The sequence below is a fragment of the Marmota flaviventris genome, chromosome 2 (genome assembly GCF_047511675.1).
Source record: "Marmota flaviventris isolate mMarFla1 chromosome 2, mMarFla1.hap1, whole genome shotgun sequence".
Lineage (NCBI taxonomy): Eukaryota > Metazoa > Chordata > Mammalia > Rodentia > Sciuridae > Marmota > Marmota flaviventris.
In genome coordinates this window covers 117,333,512-117,352,667 of record NC_092499.1, presented here as the reverse complement: position 1 = coordinate 117,352,667, position 19,156 = coordinate 117,333,512, and the positions used below count along the sequence as shown (strand labels likewise).

At 31.3% G+C, this 19,156-nt stretch overlaps 1 protein-coding gene across 6 annotated transcripts in view; it reads left to right on the top strand.

Annotated features, from left to right (window-relative positions):
* The window catches only part of Myo9a (myosin IXA), a 259,456-nt gene that overhangs the window by 73,639 nt on the left and 166,661 nt on the right, over nucleotides 1-19,156 (top strand). For all 6 annotated transcript variants that reach the window (XM_071608439.1, XM_071608438.1, XM_071608436.1 and 3 more), the window contains exons 7-11: nucleotides 843-940; nucleotides 4,401-4,527; nucleotides 10,105-10,194; nucleotides 15,187-15,303; nucleotides 18,673-18,807. In XM_071608439.1, the coding sequence (XP_071464540.1) occupies nucleotides 843-940; nucleotides 4,401-4,527; nucleotides 10,105-10,194; nucleotides 15,187-15,303; nucleotides 18,673-18,807 (567 nt within the window). The remainder of the gene's footprint in view (nucleotides 1-842; nucleotides 941-4,400; nucleotides 4,528-10,104; nucleotides 10,195-15,186; nucleotides 15,304-18,672; nucleotides 18,808-19,156) is intronic.

Sequence of the window (19,156 nt, the reverse complement as noted above, 5' to 3'; positions counted from 1 at the left end):
AGGCATTTATAAGCACAAATGTAAGAGGTGTTTGACTCTGTAAGTACAAAGTAATGTGAGAACATGTAGTAAAAAGGTTTTAAAGATTTAGATTACATCCACACTGCGTTACTGTTTGTTTTGCGAACTGAAATGTAAAGGTTAAATAAAATAATGTTTTTACTGCTACTCCATAACTTTTTTACTGACTCATATGTATTTTTTGAGAATTTCATAAAAACTTTTACGTGTATTTCTTTCTTTCTTTGCTTGATTGCCATGTTATTTTTATTCTTTCCTTAGAAACTGTGAAATAATAGAAATATAGCTAATAATATAATACATAATTTAAAATGCTTCATATTATGTAAATCTATGATCTTATTCTCACTTACATTACTGCCTGTTCTAAGATTTATTTTTGTATCACCAGGATTTAGTTCAGTGCCTTGAATGTGATGGGTACTTGTTAAATTTTATTTGTTGAATAAATAACATTTGCTCGTAGACTTGAGCTCTCTTAAATAATATGAGTCTCTTAATTCTTCAGAATTACTTAAAATCAAACTTGGTATTAACATACCTTATAAGTACCTATAACACTCTATTTTAAGTAATTTTTGTCTTGAAAATTGTGAAAGGGGGAGAAAAGGTAACTTACTGGTATTTTCGTAGGTATGTGTTTACTTTGCATAACTCTGTAGTCAGATAGGAAATATAATGAATCCAGGTATGTATAAATAGTCTACCAGTTTTAATTTGCATTTATACATACATGTACTTATCTTAAATTACCATATTTCTTAATGGTCTACATTATTTAATAGTAATTTTGATTTTTTTTCTCTTTTTATCTAACGCAGAATTGCTTCTCGGTGGAGGGAGAAGATTTGAGACATGACTTTGAACGCTTACAACTGGCCATGGAAATGGTAGGATTTCTTCCGAAGACAAGAAGACAGTGAGTTTATTTCTTGTATTTTTTTTTTTTGTGTGTGTGTACTGAGGATTGAACCTAGCTATATCCCCACTCTTTCATAATTTTTATTTTGAAACAGGGTCTAAGTTGCTGAGGCTGATATTGAATTTGTAATCCTCCTGCCTCACATTTGCTGGGATTATAGGCATGTGCCATCACTCCTGGTTATTTCCTTTGATTCTTTCAAACAGTTTTCTAACTATTGCCTCAGCTGTTTTTTTTTTTTTTCTTTTTGTTATAAGTTCTTTGAGAATCCAGAGAAAGCTGGAGCTCTTCTTTTTTGTAAAATGTACAGCCATAAACATTCATTGTGCCCCTGAATGCTATCCATGCACCTTACTTTAAAAAAACAACACACATACAAAATTATTACTGTATAATGCTACTTTTATAACTCCTCTTTTTCTGTATCAGTGATCTTACTGTTATGCATACCTGACAACAAAACACAATTTAATTTTGATATGCAAATTGAAACTTGTTTTCTTTAAAGCTCTGTTCATGTCCTGCCTTTTTTGAATGAAAAATTTCCATAATTGTGCTTTGTTATTACCTTCTGTATTTTAAAAATATCTGACCTATAGTATAGTTATTTACTGCCATCACCTAATGTAAGGTTATATTCTTGAGGCTGGGGATATATAGCTCAGTTGGTAGAGTGCTTGCCTCGCTTACACAAGTCCTTGGGTTCAATCTCCAGCACCACCACCAAGAAAAGTACTTTTTGAAAACAGGGATTTTTGTTCATGTTTTAAAATATTTTTTATGTTGATTTATAGTGCTTTGGATTACTTATATGACATAATTGTTGATGGATCACATATTTGTGTGGGAGAGCATTAATGTGCTGATTATTAAATCCCAGATGTGGAAACAATATAGTTAGCTACCATATAAACTACCACTAAAAATAATTGTTGAAAAAGTGGGTCGTGAATTTGTTATGTTTTTTGACCTCCATTAGTTTTTTTTTTTTTTTAGTCATGGGGATTGAATTCAGGGGCACTTGACAATGAGCCATATCTCCAGCCCTATTTTGTATTTTACTTAGAAAAAGAGTCTCACTGAGTTGCCTGGCATCCCCCTCTTTGCTGAGGCTGCCTGACTTGCATTAGTTTTTATGTTTCTGTTGATATTGAGTTTATTTTCTACTTTATTTCAGTAAACTTTAATGAATTATTCCTTTACAATGTATATTTTCTTTGAATCATGAGAGTGATTCAAACATTTAAAAATTTTATGTTATTTGAAAAATTAGACTCATGAACTAGATGTTGATTCAAAGTATATCTGGTTCCTAAAGCAATATTTTTGCTTTATTTAGAATACTTCCTAATTTTAGGAAGACAAGTAGTTATTTTCAACTGGTAAAGGTACAAAGTTATATGTATTTAAGAGATTCAGAAAGGGCTTTTAAATGAAGTGATTAGCTGTGTTAAATGCCTCTGAAATGTCAGATAATCTCATATCTCTTCCTAGCTGTGTGGAAGTCCTTGGTAACCTCTGAGATATATTAGGGGGTAGAAGATGCCAAATGTGGTACTAAGTAGGAGTAACAAGGTGAAAACAAGTGATTTAATATTTTACTAAGCTTACTTTGAAGAGAAGAACATGTTGAATCTCAGCAGTTTATTTAAAATAAGAGAAAGATAAAAATGAGAGTATTTTGATAGAAAGTTCTTCTAGTTCGGGTGAGAGAGAGTTAACTGGGGTCAATGGGATAATAGTGCAAAGGTAGATGAATTGATTATTTACTGGAGGAATATGTTCCTCTGATATAGGAACTAGGCACACGAGAGAGGATCCAGTTTAGAGTATTTCACAAAGGGGTCTAATTATTAGATAATATACCACTCTGGCCTCATACTTAACAAAGAAAAAGCATTTTAAAACATGATTAATCATAAAAAAATAGCCACAGATAACTGATAAAAATGCAAATTCTGAGGCCTTTCCTTCAGAGATTTTGTTTCAGTGTTTCTAAAATAGTATGGGGAAAATGCATTCCAGACAGAAACAACAGTATTTGTAAACACATGGACTTGTTAAAATACTATAACAATTTCAGGCAAGAAATCTCTTGAGAGAAACAATATGTGAGGTGAATAGGGAGCCTACATCCTGGGAACAAAATTTTACCCCTTATACATCAGATAGAGCTCTAATCTTTAGGGTATACAAAGAACTCAAAAAGCTAAACACCAAAAAACCCCAAATAACCCAGTCAACAAATGGGCCAAGGACCTGAACAGACACTTATCAGAAAATGATATACAGTCAATCAACAAATACACAAAAAAATGCTCATCATCTCTAGCAATCAGAAATGCAAATTAAAACTACTATAAGATACCATCTCACTCCAGTAAGAATGGCACCCATTATGAAGTCAAACAACAAGTGCTGGCGAGGATGTGGGGGAAAAAGGTACATTCATACATTGCTGGTGGGACTGCAAATTGGTACAGCCAATTTGGAAAGCAGTATGGAGATTCCTTGAAAAGCTGGGAATAGAACCACCATTTGACCCAGCTATTCCTTTTCTCAGTCTATACCCAGAAGACCTAAAAACAGCATTCTACAGGGACACAGCCACATCAATATTTATAGCAGCACAATTAACAATAGCTAGACTGTGGAGCCAACCTAGATGCCCTTCAGTGGATGAATGGATAAAAAAATGTGGCATATATACACAATGGAATATTACTCAGCACCAAAAAATAATAAGATTATGGCATTTGGAGGGAAATGGATGGCATTAGAGCAGATTATGCTAAGTGAAGTTAGCCAATCCCAGAAAAACAAATGCCATATGTCTTTTCTGATATAAGGGGGGGGGGGGTGACACAAAATGGGGTAGGGAGGAGGAGGAGCATGTGAAGAGATTACCTCTAGATAGGGAAGAGAGGTTGGAGGGAAAGGGAGGGAAAGGGGAATTGCATGGAAGGTGGAAGGAGATCCTCATCGTTATATAAAATACATGTATGAAGATGTAAGGAAAAAAAAAAAGAATAGTGTCACCTTAGATTGGGTAGAGAGAAGTGAGGGGAGGGGAGGGGATGGGGGAAAGGAAGGATAGTAGAATGAAATAGACATTATTATTACTGTGTGTACATATGTGACTGCATGACCAATGTGATTCTGCAACCTGCACACTCAGAAAAATGAGAAATTATATCCCATCTGATTCAAATGTAAAAAAAAAAAAAAAAGAAATCTCTTGAAACAACTACATAACAAATGGTATAATACTGGAACTAAGGTCATGTATAGCACTTTGCAGTAAACAGTGACTTTTGATTTATTTGTAGTTATTCTCATGTTTCTTGTTTTTCTGAAAACTATTTGTACTGGTATTTTGCTTAGCAAGAATTTTAAAATGAAACAAGCTTTGAGAATGCACATTTTCAATTTGTAAGTTGTGTTTTTATTTTTACAGGATATTCTCTCTCCTCTCAGCAATACTACATTTGGGTAATATCTGCTATAAAAAGAAGACATACCGGGATGACTCCATTGATATCTGTAATCCTGAAGTTCTGCCTGTTGTATCAGAATTACTAGAAGTGAGTGATGACCATTTTCAATTAGCAAGAATTTTAGAATGTAAAATTCTTTTTTGTATAACTATTTTACAGATATATGTGGATTAATGCTTTTTATTAATGATTTTATTAGATATTCTTTCTTAATAGTGTTTCTAAAAGATGGAGATTCTCCTGACATCTGCCTTACTTTACTATTGAGTGTGCCAGAATTTATAGACAGCTGTGTTTTCTCCTCTGCCTCTGCTTGCTGCACACATTTATAATTGCTCAGTTTGTTAGATAGGATGAATATTTCTACTCTAGACTTTATAAGATTGTGGAAAAATTTATGTTTATTTTGCTTTTTCCAAATCTGAGATTTTTCTTCTCATAGTGAAGATTTTGGTTAGATTATTTTACTTAAAAATGGGGTTTTGGGGTAGGTGAGTAAAGATAACTGCTTTTTTCTTAATGGGTTGAATATAATTTGAATGTTCTCATCTTCTACTCATCTTTCAGATTCACCCTATAAGATGGAATGTTGTTTCTTACATACAGACCCTCTCATCTGACAGATCAAGGAAAAATATATGTATATTCTAACTTGTGTATATACACATATCTTTAAATATTTCTATATGTAATCCACTGCATCTATATAAAGCTAAGCATGACTTCATACTGAAGTTTCTAAAAATCCATTCCTACATGAATCATTTATTCTCTCACCTTGCATATCTGTTAACTCTCCTCAAACAATGAGAAACCTTTTTATACCCTCTGCCATCCATAAATGTGCAGTTAACAATGTTCTTTTGTAGTAGTTATTTGTGGGAAATAACTTTCTCAAATTGAGTATAGTGCCTATGGACAGTTCTTTTTGTCTTTAGTCCTAGAGATTCCACTAGTTTCTAAAGTTGCTTAGATTGTCATCTTTTCCTATCTTCTTTCTTGAGATTTTTTTCTTATATTTGTCATATAGTTAGTAAAGTCTCTTGTCATGGTCTTTCCTGGAATTTCCTAATGTCTTGATAATTAAAGAAATTTACATACATTACTCTGTGCTGAATGGGTTTGACTAGGACATGAAGCCAGGTATCCCCATTATAATGTTATACAGAATAGTTTTACAGGTCTAAAAATTTCTCTGTACTTCACCTATTCAACTCTTCTCTCTAAGTTGGTAACAACTTCTGATCATTTTCCTGGTGGTATAAATTTGTTCTTAACAGAATGTAATATAATGTAATTGTGGTGTAATTGGGATGATAGAGCATATAGGTTTTCAGAATGATTTATTTTATTTAGTAATAGGTGTTTTAAGATTCATCCTTGTCTTTTTGTGGCTTGATAGTTCATTTCTTTTTACCTCTGGGTAATATTCCATTGTATGTGTGGGTATACTGCAGTATGTTTATCCATTCACCTATTGGAGTTAGTTGTCTTCTTTATTTACAGTTTTTGGCAGTTAGAAATTATAGCTTACTGTGCCTTTTAGAAGTTGAAATATTAATATTTTCAAATCTTGGTTCATTTGCTACTTCATTGAGAGTAAACTTATTAAGTAGTCTAAACCAACTCCCTATACATAGAACATCTCCTTCTAGTTGGTATAGTTTGGGTTTTGTAGTATAAAGTTAATTGTTTTCTAGTTGTGTCCATTAGAAGGCTGCAGTGCTCTTGGAGAACCGTGGATGCCTCTTTCCTATTTATGTAAGCACAGCACGACACATGACTGGGCATTGCTTTTAGTTATAATGAAATGACATCCTGGAGATAGGGGCAGGCAAAGGGAGTATCTTAAATTGGAACTAGACTCACTCATTGGAAAGAATTTTTATGGGGAGATGGACTGTGGTGCCATAAGATTATAATTTTGAAGGTCTGAAGGTCAGAGAACAAAGAATATTTCAATCAGGCACTTCAGGTGATATTTTGGTCAAGCATTTGGTGGTGTTATAATACTGGACAATATGACTGGTTGATGTTATTTATATCCAGGCCTTCAGCAAGTATCAGAGATTCTAGACCTAGTGAATTATTCCTTTTCTGGTGAGACACTGATAAGTTAGTCCAGGCAACTTCAAAGAAAAAGGAGAAATCAAATTCTGAGAATTGGAATTACCAGTATCAAAGATGTGATTTGATAGCAGATCTTACTTTTAACCAAACTACTTAATACAAACTACTTAAATTTATTCTTTTGTGTACTTTGGACTAGTTCTAGGACTGAAGGTTGGTATTAAATAGAAAGAAAATAGCTTCAAATTTGTCTACCATGATATACTGCCTGTAATTAGGTCTTAGAAATTATTTTAAAAATTGATTGCCACTAGTTGTTTAAGATTGATAATAATTGAAGCCTTAAAGCTTTGGTGAACTGGCTTAACTTAAAATTTAAGCTCCTTAGTTAAAATTTATTATAATTTCCCATTTTCCTAAAGTGATTCAGTTCAGTGATAAACATAGGTAATTTTGAAGAATAGTTTAAAGGTAGTGATTTAATTTTACTTTTTCTAGTTTTTAAATTTGTTTTCTCATGCAGCAGTGAATATTTTTATTCTTGTGTATACAAAGCCTATTTGGATAGATTTTGCTGGTGAGATTAAGTGAAATGTGAAAAATCTCCAGTAGATTTATTGTAATTATGGAGGATTTTTTTTTTTAGAACCATCATCATTACCAAAAGCTGTTCAGATTTTTTATCAGATTTTGTATCTTGAGTATATTTTAATATCTGCTCAAATATTATAAAGAACGGGTTTTTAATTTACATACAGTTTTTCAGTTAGATAAACATGAAATTTTGTACATTGAATAGTGAATCTATTGGTGTTGGGTTTGTATTGATAACGTAAAAATTTTGAAAGTCATATGTGTATAACAAAATATTTAGGAAATTTTAGAGGTAGCTGATTCAAATATCATGAATTTATTAATATTTTCTTTAGGACGCTTACCAAATAAAATAAGATTAATGTGTTTTCTGTGGTTGTACATGTGTATAGATCTGTGTATTATCTCTGTCAGGCTTTATTGCCAGCAGAAAAGCCAATTCACCAAAATGACTTAGGTCATTTTCATTCTTTTTCCTTTTTTTAAAAGAAGGATCAATAGTGTGTTCTTGAAAGGTTTGAGAGATCAACCTTATGAGAGTTTTATTGGATGCTTTTCCCATTTGTTCCATGTTAATGAATTTTTTATTACTTTTCAAAGCTGATGTGAATTATTTTAATAATTTTTATTTTTCTAAGAAATCATATGTTAGACATCTAAAATTAATTATTTTTGATTTCCTTATAAATATCTTATTAATTTGAAATTTTTTCTCTTTTTGAATTTTGTTTCTCTTTTAAAAATTATTGTTTTAAAATTATTAATTTGAATTTTTTCTCTCTTTGAATTTTGTTTGTCTCTTTTTTAAAAATTTTTTAAAAATACATGACAATAGTGGAATGCATTACACTCATTATTACCCATATGTTTCTCTTAATTTTTTCTTTTATGTGAAAATTTCAGACTTTATTATAAATGCTCTACTGAAAAAAATCATTCTGAAATTTGATGTTTTAATTTGATATTATATTTTTGAGATTTTTCAATTCTGATTTATATATTCTAGGTTCTTTTAACTCTTAAGATTTCATTGATAAAACACAATTTATATTTTTTCTGTTAGTGGGGATTGAGCTTGTTGAATTTTCTACTAATAAATATTTATTCTTTAAAAAGATTTCTTGAATCTACAGCATAGATTTTTTTGTTGGTGGTGGTGGAGTTGGGGATCCAGGGCCACTTTACATGCTGTAAGCCTGTGCTCTACCACTGATATATACTGTCACCTATTTTTAAATATTTATTTTGAATAATTGTAGAAATGTACCATATAATATACCTTTGTTTTTTTCTTGCATATGTTTCTTCTTACCTGTCTTAGTTTTGTTATTTTTTGAAACCCAGTATTATTTGCATTTTTCAAAGTATTTTAAATATATCTATTAGGTTGGGTGCATTGTATTTAAACTTCATTGTGCATTTTTAGTTTTACTGTATTTTGTGAAGGTAATGTGCCTCAAATTATTTGCAGTTTTTGAAATTTGAGAATTGAGCAATGGATACTTTAGAAGAGGGCATTATACATATTTTTATGGTGTTATATTTGCCAGATACTTTCCTGTTGAATATGGTTCAAAATTATCCTTTCATGGCCAAGTTTAGTGATAGGTACATGCCTGTAATTCCATTGACTCAGGTTCAAGGCCAGCCTCAACAATTTAACAAAATCCTGTTTTAAAAAATAAAATGGACTGGGGATGTGGCCTAGTGGTAAAGTGCACCTGGGTTCATTCCCCAGTACTTAAATAGCTGTGAAAGGATTTTTTTAAATGACATAAATTGCTGATAGTGGGGATAATACTTCCTTCTATGATTTTATAACTCAGCTTTTCCTTATAATGTAACATTATTTTGCTTGACATGGTTTGATATTATGTTGTCTCCATAAATTTTTATGAATGTAATATTTTCATTACATATTCATGCTTTTATAAAATATCTTTGTTTTATCATTTTATCATCCTCAGTGTTATAAAATTTAAAGGCCTGATAAAATCAAATATAGTCAAGGTTTGAGGAAATAGGAGCTTTCAGTGTTACTGTTCAGAGAGCACATTGGTAAAAATTACATATAGGAGTTTGGTAATATCCTGTAAAGCTGAAAATGAGTATCTTATAAACTGATAATTTTATTTTTAAGTTTGTTCATTACAGGAACTCTTGAATTCATATGCAGGAATATTCATTGTAGTGTATTTTCCAGTTGTGCAAAATTGAAAAGAGTGTAAATGTGATTATAATTACGATAAATAGAAGACCGTATTACACACAGGTATTATTGGTATGCTATATAGCAATTAAGTGAGTAAGCTTAATCTAAATTATAAACATAATTATATCTCAAAAACATATGGTAATATGCTACCATACAGAAGAGTTAAATTTATTTGATAGTATACCATCATGTTTATGAATACATTTAATACATATAAAAGTATAAAAACAAAAACCAAAATGATACATGTCAAATTCATGATAGTAATTACCTCTGGGAGACAAAGTGAGTGACAACAATGGGAGTGTCAACTTTATTTTAAAGTTTAATATCCATAGATAAAAATAAACATCTGAAACATAAATAAGGGCTTTTTGAGAACCTTCCTGAAATTCAAGAAGTACTATTTTTCATCCTTGTCTCCAGTTGTGGTATTGTGATTGATTGTTTTAAATAAAACTTTTTTTATTACTATTCTATATTTTCTATATTTTGCATAATAAACTTATTTTCTGTTACGCTCAGAAAGCAAATTTTAAAAAGACCTGTTTATCTCATCTACCTTGTTTTGGTTTTTAGTGGGGGTAATGGGAGTGAGTGAGACAAGTTAAATTCTACTTTGACCAATGTTCAAATTGCTGGTATTTTTCTTGGATTTCCTTTTTTCTCTATTGTATATTTGCTGATCCCATATAATATAATATTTTTTCCTCTGTTGGCTTTTCAATAAAATAATTCAACTTTGTCATAAATATCATATATTGAATTTACTTTTTTATGTATAGGTTAAAGAAGAGATGCTATTTGAAGCATTAGTAACGAGAAAGACGGTGACAGTTGGAGAGAAGCTTATTTTACCATACAAGTTGGCAGAGGTATGGTTTTCTTTGAAATCAAAGCATTCTAGACATTCTTAGGAGTTTGTGTTTTTCCTCTTAACAAAATTAAAATGACAATTTAAAAAATCTGTTTACTGACACATTTTCTAGGCCCTTGAAATTTGATCATGAATTTTCCATTCACATAGAAACTGAATGTGATTTTAAGTAGGAGCTTTAAATTTTTTTCCCCAAGGATCTTTCTTCACTGTTCTTTTTAAATTTTTTCATCATTCTTAAGTTTCATATTTTTAAAAATTTCTCTAAATTTTTATTAGTTTTTTCACAGCTTGATCCTTTTGTGAAAAGGAAAGAATTTGAAGAATAAGTCTTTTACATTTTTTTTAAAAAACAGCATTAAGTTTAATATTATTAATATGAGGTAGACAGATAGTAGGTAGAATTGTAAATTATTAGTGTTTGTTTGATCTCATTGATTATTCCTTCTTGAGACCTCATTTTTTCCGGTTACTTTCTAGCACATTATACTTTGCTGGGTTACTTTTTTGTGGTGGGCCCCGTATTTGTAGTTCTTTTTGCTTGCTTTTTCTTTTCTTCTTAACCTCCAAAAAGGTGGGTACACTAGGTAGGACACAACCTTTGTCTTCTCTGTATTCTTTATCTACATTATCTCACTCTTATGGCTTTAAATAACATCCGTATAATTTGCCAGATGAAATTTGTGTTTATTACCATACTAAGTGTATAGGATAGTGTGTTAGTCAGCTCTTTGTTGCTGTGTCAAAATACCTGAGAAAATAACTTATAGGAAGAAAAAATTATTTTGGCTCATGATTTCAGAGGTTTTATTTCTTGGTTGGTCTACTCTATTGGTTTGGGCCTCCAGTGGGGGAAAGTTGCTTACCTCTTGGCACCTTGGAAGCACAGAGAAAGAAGCAGCAGCTTGAGACAAAATATACCCTTTCAGAACCTACCCCCAACCCTGTGACTTCTTCCACTTAGCCCCTACCTCTTATAGTTTATACCATCTCCCAATAATGCCACCAAATTATGAATTTATCAATGGATCGATTCACGCATCATTCAGTCACTTTCTAGCAGCCCCATCTCTGAAACATTGCTGAATTGGGGACTCTATCCTTCATACGTGAACCTTTGGGAAACCCTTCATTTCTAAATGATAAATAAGAAAATTATTGAAAATCCATTGATACAGAGGAGTTTTATGAAGGTGATGAAAAACTATAAAATAGTATATGAGTGAGATGAGAAGATAACACAAGTGAAAAAATTGTTTTTGGGCCTTGGAGAATTTTTTTTTAGGCTAACATTGATCATTTATCCTTCTTTTGGGTTCCTCTTAACTATGTCTCTGAGTCTGTATTTCTTCTTATGTCATATCTTACGGTTTCCTACTCTGATAGCTCCTTTCTAAATAGTAAAAAAACCCAAACCTTTAAGAGTTTTGCCTTTTTTTCTAAAATGTTTGGTGCTTTTATATTTTGTAAACTTTTTTTTATTACAAAAAATTTCTTTATATTTTACCTTTAAATTCAACTTCTGAGTTAAAAAACCTTTTATTTTTATTTATGCTTGTTTGGTGTATTATTCGTTTGATAAATATTTGAAAACACCCAGTGCTCAGAAATGTGCTAGCCATTAGTAGTTTTGAAATGGGAAGCATTTCTTAAATGTTTTAGTATTTTACTTGAAGAAAATGGAAATACTGTTAAGTGTTTTAAGAAAAAAGTTTTCTTAAGACTGTTTTTTTTTTTTTTAAGGAGCACTTTGGCAATTTGAAGAATTCATTTGGAGGGAATGTTAGTTTTCTATAACTGTGTAGGAAACTTAGCAACTTAATACAATATAGATTATTATTTTGGCAGTTTCAAGAGTCATGACTCTGGGCTTAGATTAATTAGGCACTAGTTTGAAATCAAGATGTCCATCAGGGCTGTGACCTCATCTGATGCTTAAGGCTCTCTTCCAAATTTAGACTGTTGACAGAATTTAGTTTCTTGTGATTATAGGACTAAGGTACTTATTGTTGACTGTCAGGCAGGTGTTGTTACCAGCAACTAAAAGTTGCTGGCTGTTTCTTGCCATGTGGCTCTATCCACAACATGGCAATTTGTTTCTTCATTGCCAGTAGGAGAATCTCTGATACAGGGTCCCAGTCCCTTTTTAAGACTGTTTTGTATGGGCTGTGGCTGTGGCTATGGCTCAGCGGTAGAGCACTTGTCTCGCATGTGTGAGGCCCTGGATTCAATCCTATACACCACATAAATAAAATAAAAAGGTATTGTGTCCACCTACAACTAAAAAAATATATAAAAAAAAAAAAAAGATTGTTTTGTACGCCAGGCCCACCTATTACTTTGGAATAACTAAAAAAATCAGCTGATTTGGGCCCTTAATTATATCTTTAAAATCCTTTCACCTTCATAATGTAACAAATTAAATGTAGGTGAGAAATCCATTATATTTATAATTTATACTTGAGTGAGGGAAGATATTATACAGAACATGGACTCCAGGGAAAAGGCATTTTGGGGGCTATTTTAGGACTATTTAGGCTATTTTATCTATTTAAGATTCTGCAAGAGTTGATGTAGAACAGAGTTCAGAGAGTGTAGTAGTATGGAGAAAGATTTTTGCTCTGCAAGAAATGGTAACATGCCAATAGAAACAATATGGTAAAATCAAGAGGACTTAGTTATGACTTGAATTAGGGCAGAAAGAAAAAGGAGATGTAAAAAAATGAGTTCCAAGTTTCAGGCTTGAATAACTAAGAATATTGGTATTCTTTAGTAAGATAGGAATCACTAAGTGAAATCTTGCTTTGGTGGGAAATACTATGTAGTATTTGTGCTTTATTTAGGTTAAGTTATATAGGTAGGACTACATTGAGAAAAAGGCAATAAAAATTGAGAGATATGGAATAAATAGATATTTATTAGCGGATCTGGGTTCTGTATAGTGATGGTATTTTATAAAAATGATATTTATAAACAAGTGGGTAGGTTTTAGTTTTAATTTGAAAGTTTTTTAGGTAAAATGTGTTCATAAAATTTATTGTAATAACACATCCTTATATTCTGTGTTTTATGCTTATTTATTTAATCTTAAAATATTTTAGTTTTTGTTGAGTTTGATCAGATTATCTTCATTTTTATTAGCTTCAATATTTATTGTATGTTTAAAGTATTCAATATAAAGTTTTGATGTACATAGACATAGTGAAGTTGTTACTACAGTCAGGCAAATTAACATATCTGTCTTCTCACATATCTATCTTTTCTTTGTGGTGAGAGAATCTGAAATCTCTTCTCTTAGCAAACTTCCAATATGCAATACAATACTATTAACTATAGTCATCATGTTGTATGTTAGATCTCAGACTTACTTGTCCTATGTAAATGTAACTTTGTATCCTTTCACATCTCCATGTTTCCCTCATTTTCCTGTTTCTGGTATCCACTGCTCTGTACTCTGCTTCTGTGAGTTTGATTACTTTAGTAATCTCACATAACTGGGATCATTCTGCATTTGTTCTTTGGTATTTCACTTTGCATAATGTCCTCCAGGTACATTCATTCATGTTGTGGCAACTGGCAAGATTCCTTCTCTTTCAAAGATTGTTTTTATCCCTATGGGAGAAAATTGCATGTTATTCTATTATGCTGTATACATTTTGCTTTTTGGTTTTCTTCTTTGATAATTTTTCAAGATGTAGAATTTTAAGATGACATAGCTTTTTCTCAAAATTGTTAAAAGAATTTTCATTTACTTTTTAAATTTCTAGTTTTGTAGTTAATTTGATACCAGTCTTCTCTTTCCCTTCCAGAAGAAACTAGAATATATAAATCAGAGTTGAAAAATCTCCAAAATATAATATGAAATTAAAAAGTCAAATTTCAGAATGATTTATACAGTAGAACACTTATAATAATTGAAATTAATTCGTAGGTTGTATATAGTATCTGTAAATCTCCAATTTATGGATGTATATCCTGCAGCCTAAAAATTGAAGTGTCATGACCATGGTCAATGCAGCTAGAATAAATAAAGATACGAGGATCAGAAAATAGTGCATTTATTTATTTATTGTAAATGAATCTTTTATTTCATTTATTTATTTATATGTGGTGCTGACGATCGAACCCAGGGCCTCACACATGCCAGACAAGTTAAATAAAATTTAACTACCCCTGAGTCACACACAACTCCAGTCCCGACAGTGTAATTCTCAATCATACTATTTCTTCTGTACTTCAAAGCAGAGATGTAATATACATTTCTGAGTGTATACCTGAATATACAGTTTTCAAAATAAATCCCTACATAATATATATGCATAAATTATTGGGATTTGTAGTCTTCTAATGGACAGGATTCAATTCTATAAGATATATACCTTTTTTGAAAAAATAGACTTCTGTTTTTATAAAAATTTCAATCTTACAAAAAGATAGTACAGAAGAATTTCCGTAAACTAGAGAAATCTGGAAGTAGGCAGTTGTTACTATTTCTGGGTATGAAATACTTCTAGAGGTTATTGTGGATGATGAGCTGAAGACAACTGTGAATGGTACTGTGATGGTAGTACATATATGCTTTACAGTGTGAGAAGGATTCCACAGGCATTAATTCCTTTTTTGCTCTCAGATTTATTTCTCTGCCTTGAATATTCTTCTGGTAAGGTCATTTGTTTGTAAACTTTCCATTATACTTTTGTTCCTAGGGGAAATATATACCCTAATTTTCAGTAAAAATATTTTGAACTGTGGATGACCTAGTTTTATTTCTATATTATGGTAATTTTAGCCTGGATTCCCTGAGTTGGACTAAATTAATGAGTACATATGGAAAATTTCAATTATAAGCTATTTATATTGAGAGAAAAATTAGCTTTTATTCAATATAGTAAGTTTTTTTTTTTTCCCTGAATGAGAGCAGAGTATACTTTGTTGTAGTATCTTAGTCAGATTATTATTTTGCACTCACAACCCTTTTCTTGTTTTGCAGGCTGTGACCGTGAGGAACTCCATGGCTAAGTCTTTGTATAGTGCTTTGTTTGACTGGATAGTTTTTCGAATTAATCATGCACTTCTGAATAGTAAAGATTTGGAGCGAAATACCAAGGTAAAAATATGTTGGGTTATGTTTTCCCTAGAAAACTGTTTTAATAAACTGGTTAATACATGAAATTTTAAAGCACAGAATTATGTATAGTAGTATAGTATTGTTTTTGTTTAATTTTTTAATTTGTTTTAATTAGTATACATTTCAGTAGAATGCATTTATGCACTTTGATGTATCATACATAGATAGGATATAATGTACATGTTCTGAGTGTACATGTTACAGAATTATATTAGTCATGTAGTCATATATATATATATATACACATACAGTAATAATGTCTATTTCATTCTATCTTTCCTATCCCCACCTCCCCTCTGCTCTCCTCCAGCCACTTCCCTCTACCTAATTTAAGGTAATGCGATTCTTCTCTAGGGTCCCCCCCTGCCTTATTGTGAATTAGCATCTGAATGCTAGAGAAAACATTTGGCCTTTGGATTTGTGGGATTGACTCATTCATGTTAGAGTATAGTATTGTTTTTACTTCTGTTATTTATTACCCTTTTCAGAGGAACTGTTCTGTGTGTCTTTCCAGATCTTTTTTCCCTGTGTATTTACATATTGAAAACATACACATACAGAATTGTTTTTTAAAATATAAATACAACCATTCTATCTATATTTTTGCAAACTATTTTTTAACATAAAGTCTCTTTATGTACATTCCATGTCATTATATGTCTGGACCTCATTATTTTCCGTAATTTTGAAATATATGGTATGATGTGTAAAATAAATCTCATTAAAATAAGTAATTTTTGTTATAAATAATACCATAACAAATAATATTTTACTTAACTCTATGTACCTTTCTCTAGGATTCATTCCTCAGTGTCAAATTGCTGTATTTAAGGATATATGTATTTTAAAGATTTGGCAGCTACTGCTGAATTGCTTTTCAAAAAGAATTGTATACTTCTACCAGCAGTATATCAAAGTGCCTGTTACCCTACACTTTTATCCATATTGGGTATTATCAATATTTACGTAATCTGATTATGAAGAGAGGAATTTCCCACTTTTTTTCATTGTTTCCAGTGATGAAAGTTGAGTGCCTTCCTGTCCTGGAGATGTGGCTCAGAGGAATAATGCCTGCCTTGCATGCATCAGGTCCTGTTCAGTGCCCAGCACTGGGGGCGGAAAGTTGAATGCCTCATTTTGTTTTCTCTAGTTTATTTTCTGTATTATTTTTTTATATCTTTGTGCTATTCTGATGTTTATTTTTTTCTTTTTGTTACTCCTTTTTAGGAGCTATTTATTGTGGACATTATGGAGACTCAACTTGATATATACAATATATCTTCTCTTTTTTAGTTACCTAACTTTTTTTTTTCCCAGAATTTAATTTTTATTTTATTTTTTTACTTTTTTATGTGGTGCTGAGGATCAAACCCATGGCCTCACCTGTGCTGGGCAAGTGCTCTATCACTGAGCCACAACCCCAGCCCAATTACTTGACTTTTAAGGTTTGTTATGTTGTGTATTTCTATGCCTGTGTTTTAAGTTTTTGCACAGTTAATCCTGTCATTTTTTTCCTTTCTAGTCCTGGGTTTTATGTATTTATTTTACTTATATAGGAAGGCCTCTTCTAGTCCAAGATTTAAAAATATTTAGCATTATACTTTTAGAATTTCAGTTTTTATGTTCAGACTTCTTTTCCAGTTGGAACTTGTTTTTAATGTGGCAGATTAGTGGTAGTTAACTTCAGTCAGTTCTGATTCACTTTTTTCAAAAACCTTTATGAAATAGTCTCCTTTTTCAAACTGATTAGAAATGTCAGCTTTAGTTTAATCTTACTGTTTTAAAGGTAAATTTGCTCTTAAATTTTCATGGTTTAAGTAAGCCCACAGCTATAAAATTAATTTGAATTGCAATCTGATTTATCAAATTGACTTCATTTTGAAGGGCATTATTTTAATATTTCTTAAGGACGTAGACTTAATCAATAGAATTAAAATACTCCTAGTACAGACTTCTGAAATATCTTATAATTTATCATTCACTATATTAGTTTGTCTGGTACATTTCCTAGTTGCAGTGGAGAAAACTTATTTTCAGTTAACCAAATTGTCATAACAAGTGTTTCAAGAATGCGATAAAGTGGTGAGATGGATGTTTATATACAGGGATTAGAGCTGAATCTGTGTCAATCACAGTAAGAAGTTATATAGAATAAGTTCTAGGAGTCAGGTGTGGAAAAAAGTTACGTATGATTTCTAGAATTGAAAAAGTAAAATATTCAAAAAAATGAAAGAATAATCTCTTGTGTACTCTACCAAGATTGGAATGTTGACTCTAGGGAGCAGATATTGAGAATGAGGAAAGGATTGCTGTTTTATTATAGTCTATTTTGAGCTAGTCAACATTTTAAACTTTGTATTTTTTGTTAAAGTAATACTTAATTTTAACTTTATGAAACTATATGCTTTTATATCTTGTTTCATTCTTAGCCTGGATAAGGCTGATTAATAAACTTGTTACTTTAGTTTTTATAGTAGACCTCCATTTATTGGGAAATAGAAGTTAAAATAGGAAAAATTACATGGTTTTCTTGGCATTGCCAAGATTACCTGGCTTCTGCTGATCCTTCACTTTAGTAATCTTGATTTTTTTTTTTTTTTTGTAGCTGCTGTTTCCATTCTCTTTTGAAACTCAGGGTTTTCCAAGTTTAAGAACTTCTTTTATTTTTTTCAATTATGATAATCTTTTGCTAGCTGTGTGCTTTGTACATTCTTTTTTTTTTTTTTTAAGGTTCTAGGAATTGAACCCAGGTCCTCTTTCATGCTAGGCATGTCCTCTACCACTGAGCTCCATCTCTGGCCTGTGCTTTATGTATTTCTGTAATGTGATGCCAAAATTACATGTGTTAATTTTTGTTTTGTTGTATCAGGGATTGAACCCAGAGCACTTAACCACTGAGCCACATCCTCAGCCCTTTTTAAAATATTTTTCTTTATTTAGATATAGGGTTTTGTTAAGTTACTTTAGAGCCTCGCTGTGTTGCTGAGGCTGGCTTTGAACTTGCTATCCTCCTGCTTCAGCCTCCTGAGTTGCTGGGATTACAGGTCTGTGTCATTACACCCAGCTACATGTGTTAAAACTTTGATCTATTTTTATTGTTATGATAAAATGTGTTAAGAATGGATTACACTCATTAAAAATATAGATATATTTTTATGATTTGGACAAAAATAAAATAAAGAGAATTAAAATACTTCTTAATTGTGGTATATTTTGCTTCAATATTGTGAAAAACAATCCCCTCTCTACTGCTTTATAAATGAGCATTTTGTTATTAATATTGTATTTTACTTAAATACTTAAGTAAATTTGAGCCTTTTTAAACCAGAATTTTCTCTTGTTTTACAGACTTTGTCCATTGGTGTTCTTGATATATTTGGGTTTGAAGATTATGAAAATAATAGTTTTGAACAGTTCTGTATTAATTTTGCTAATGAACGTTTACAGCACTACTTTAATCAGCATATCTTTAAGTTAGAACAAGTGAGTATCCAAATATGTATATCTCACCTCATATGAATTTTAAGTCATAGACACGATAAGTATTTCAAATTTTGTATTTCAGTACAAACATTGTGGTGTTCATAGCATTATAAGCAAATGACAAAAATCAAAGTGTTTTTTTTTTTGTTGTTGTTGTTTTAAAAAACATAGTCACCGAACAGATTTTCTAGTATGAGCTTGCTTGAGTGGGTTTGTTTAGGGTTTTTGTTGGTAGTGTTGATTTTGTGTTCCTATGGCCTTGGTCACTGTGTGTAATGCTAAGTATGCTCCTTGGATGCTTTTGGTCCATTGATTCTAGGATGGGATAGAGGAACTTATTAATAGACTC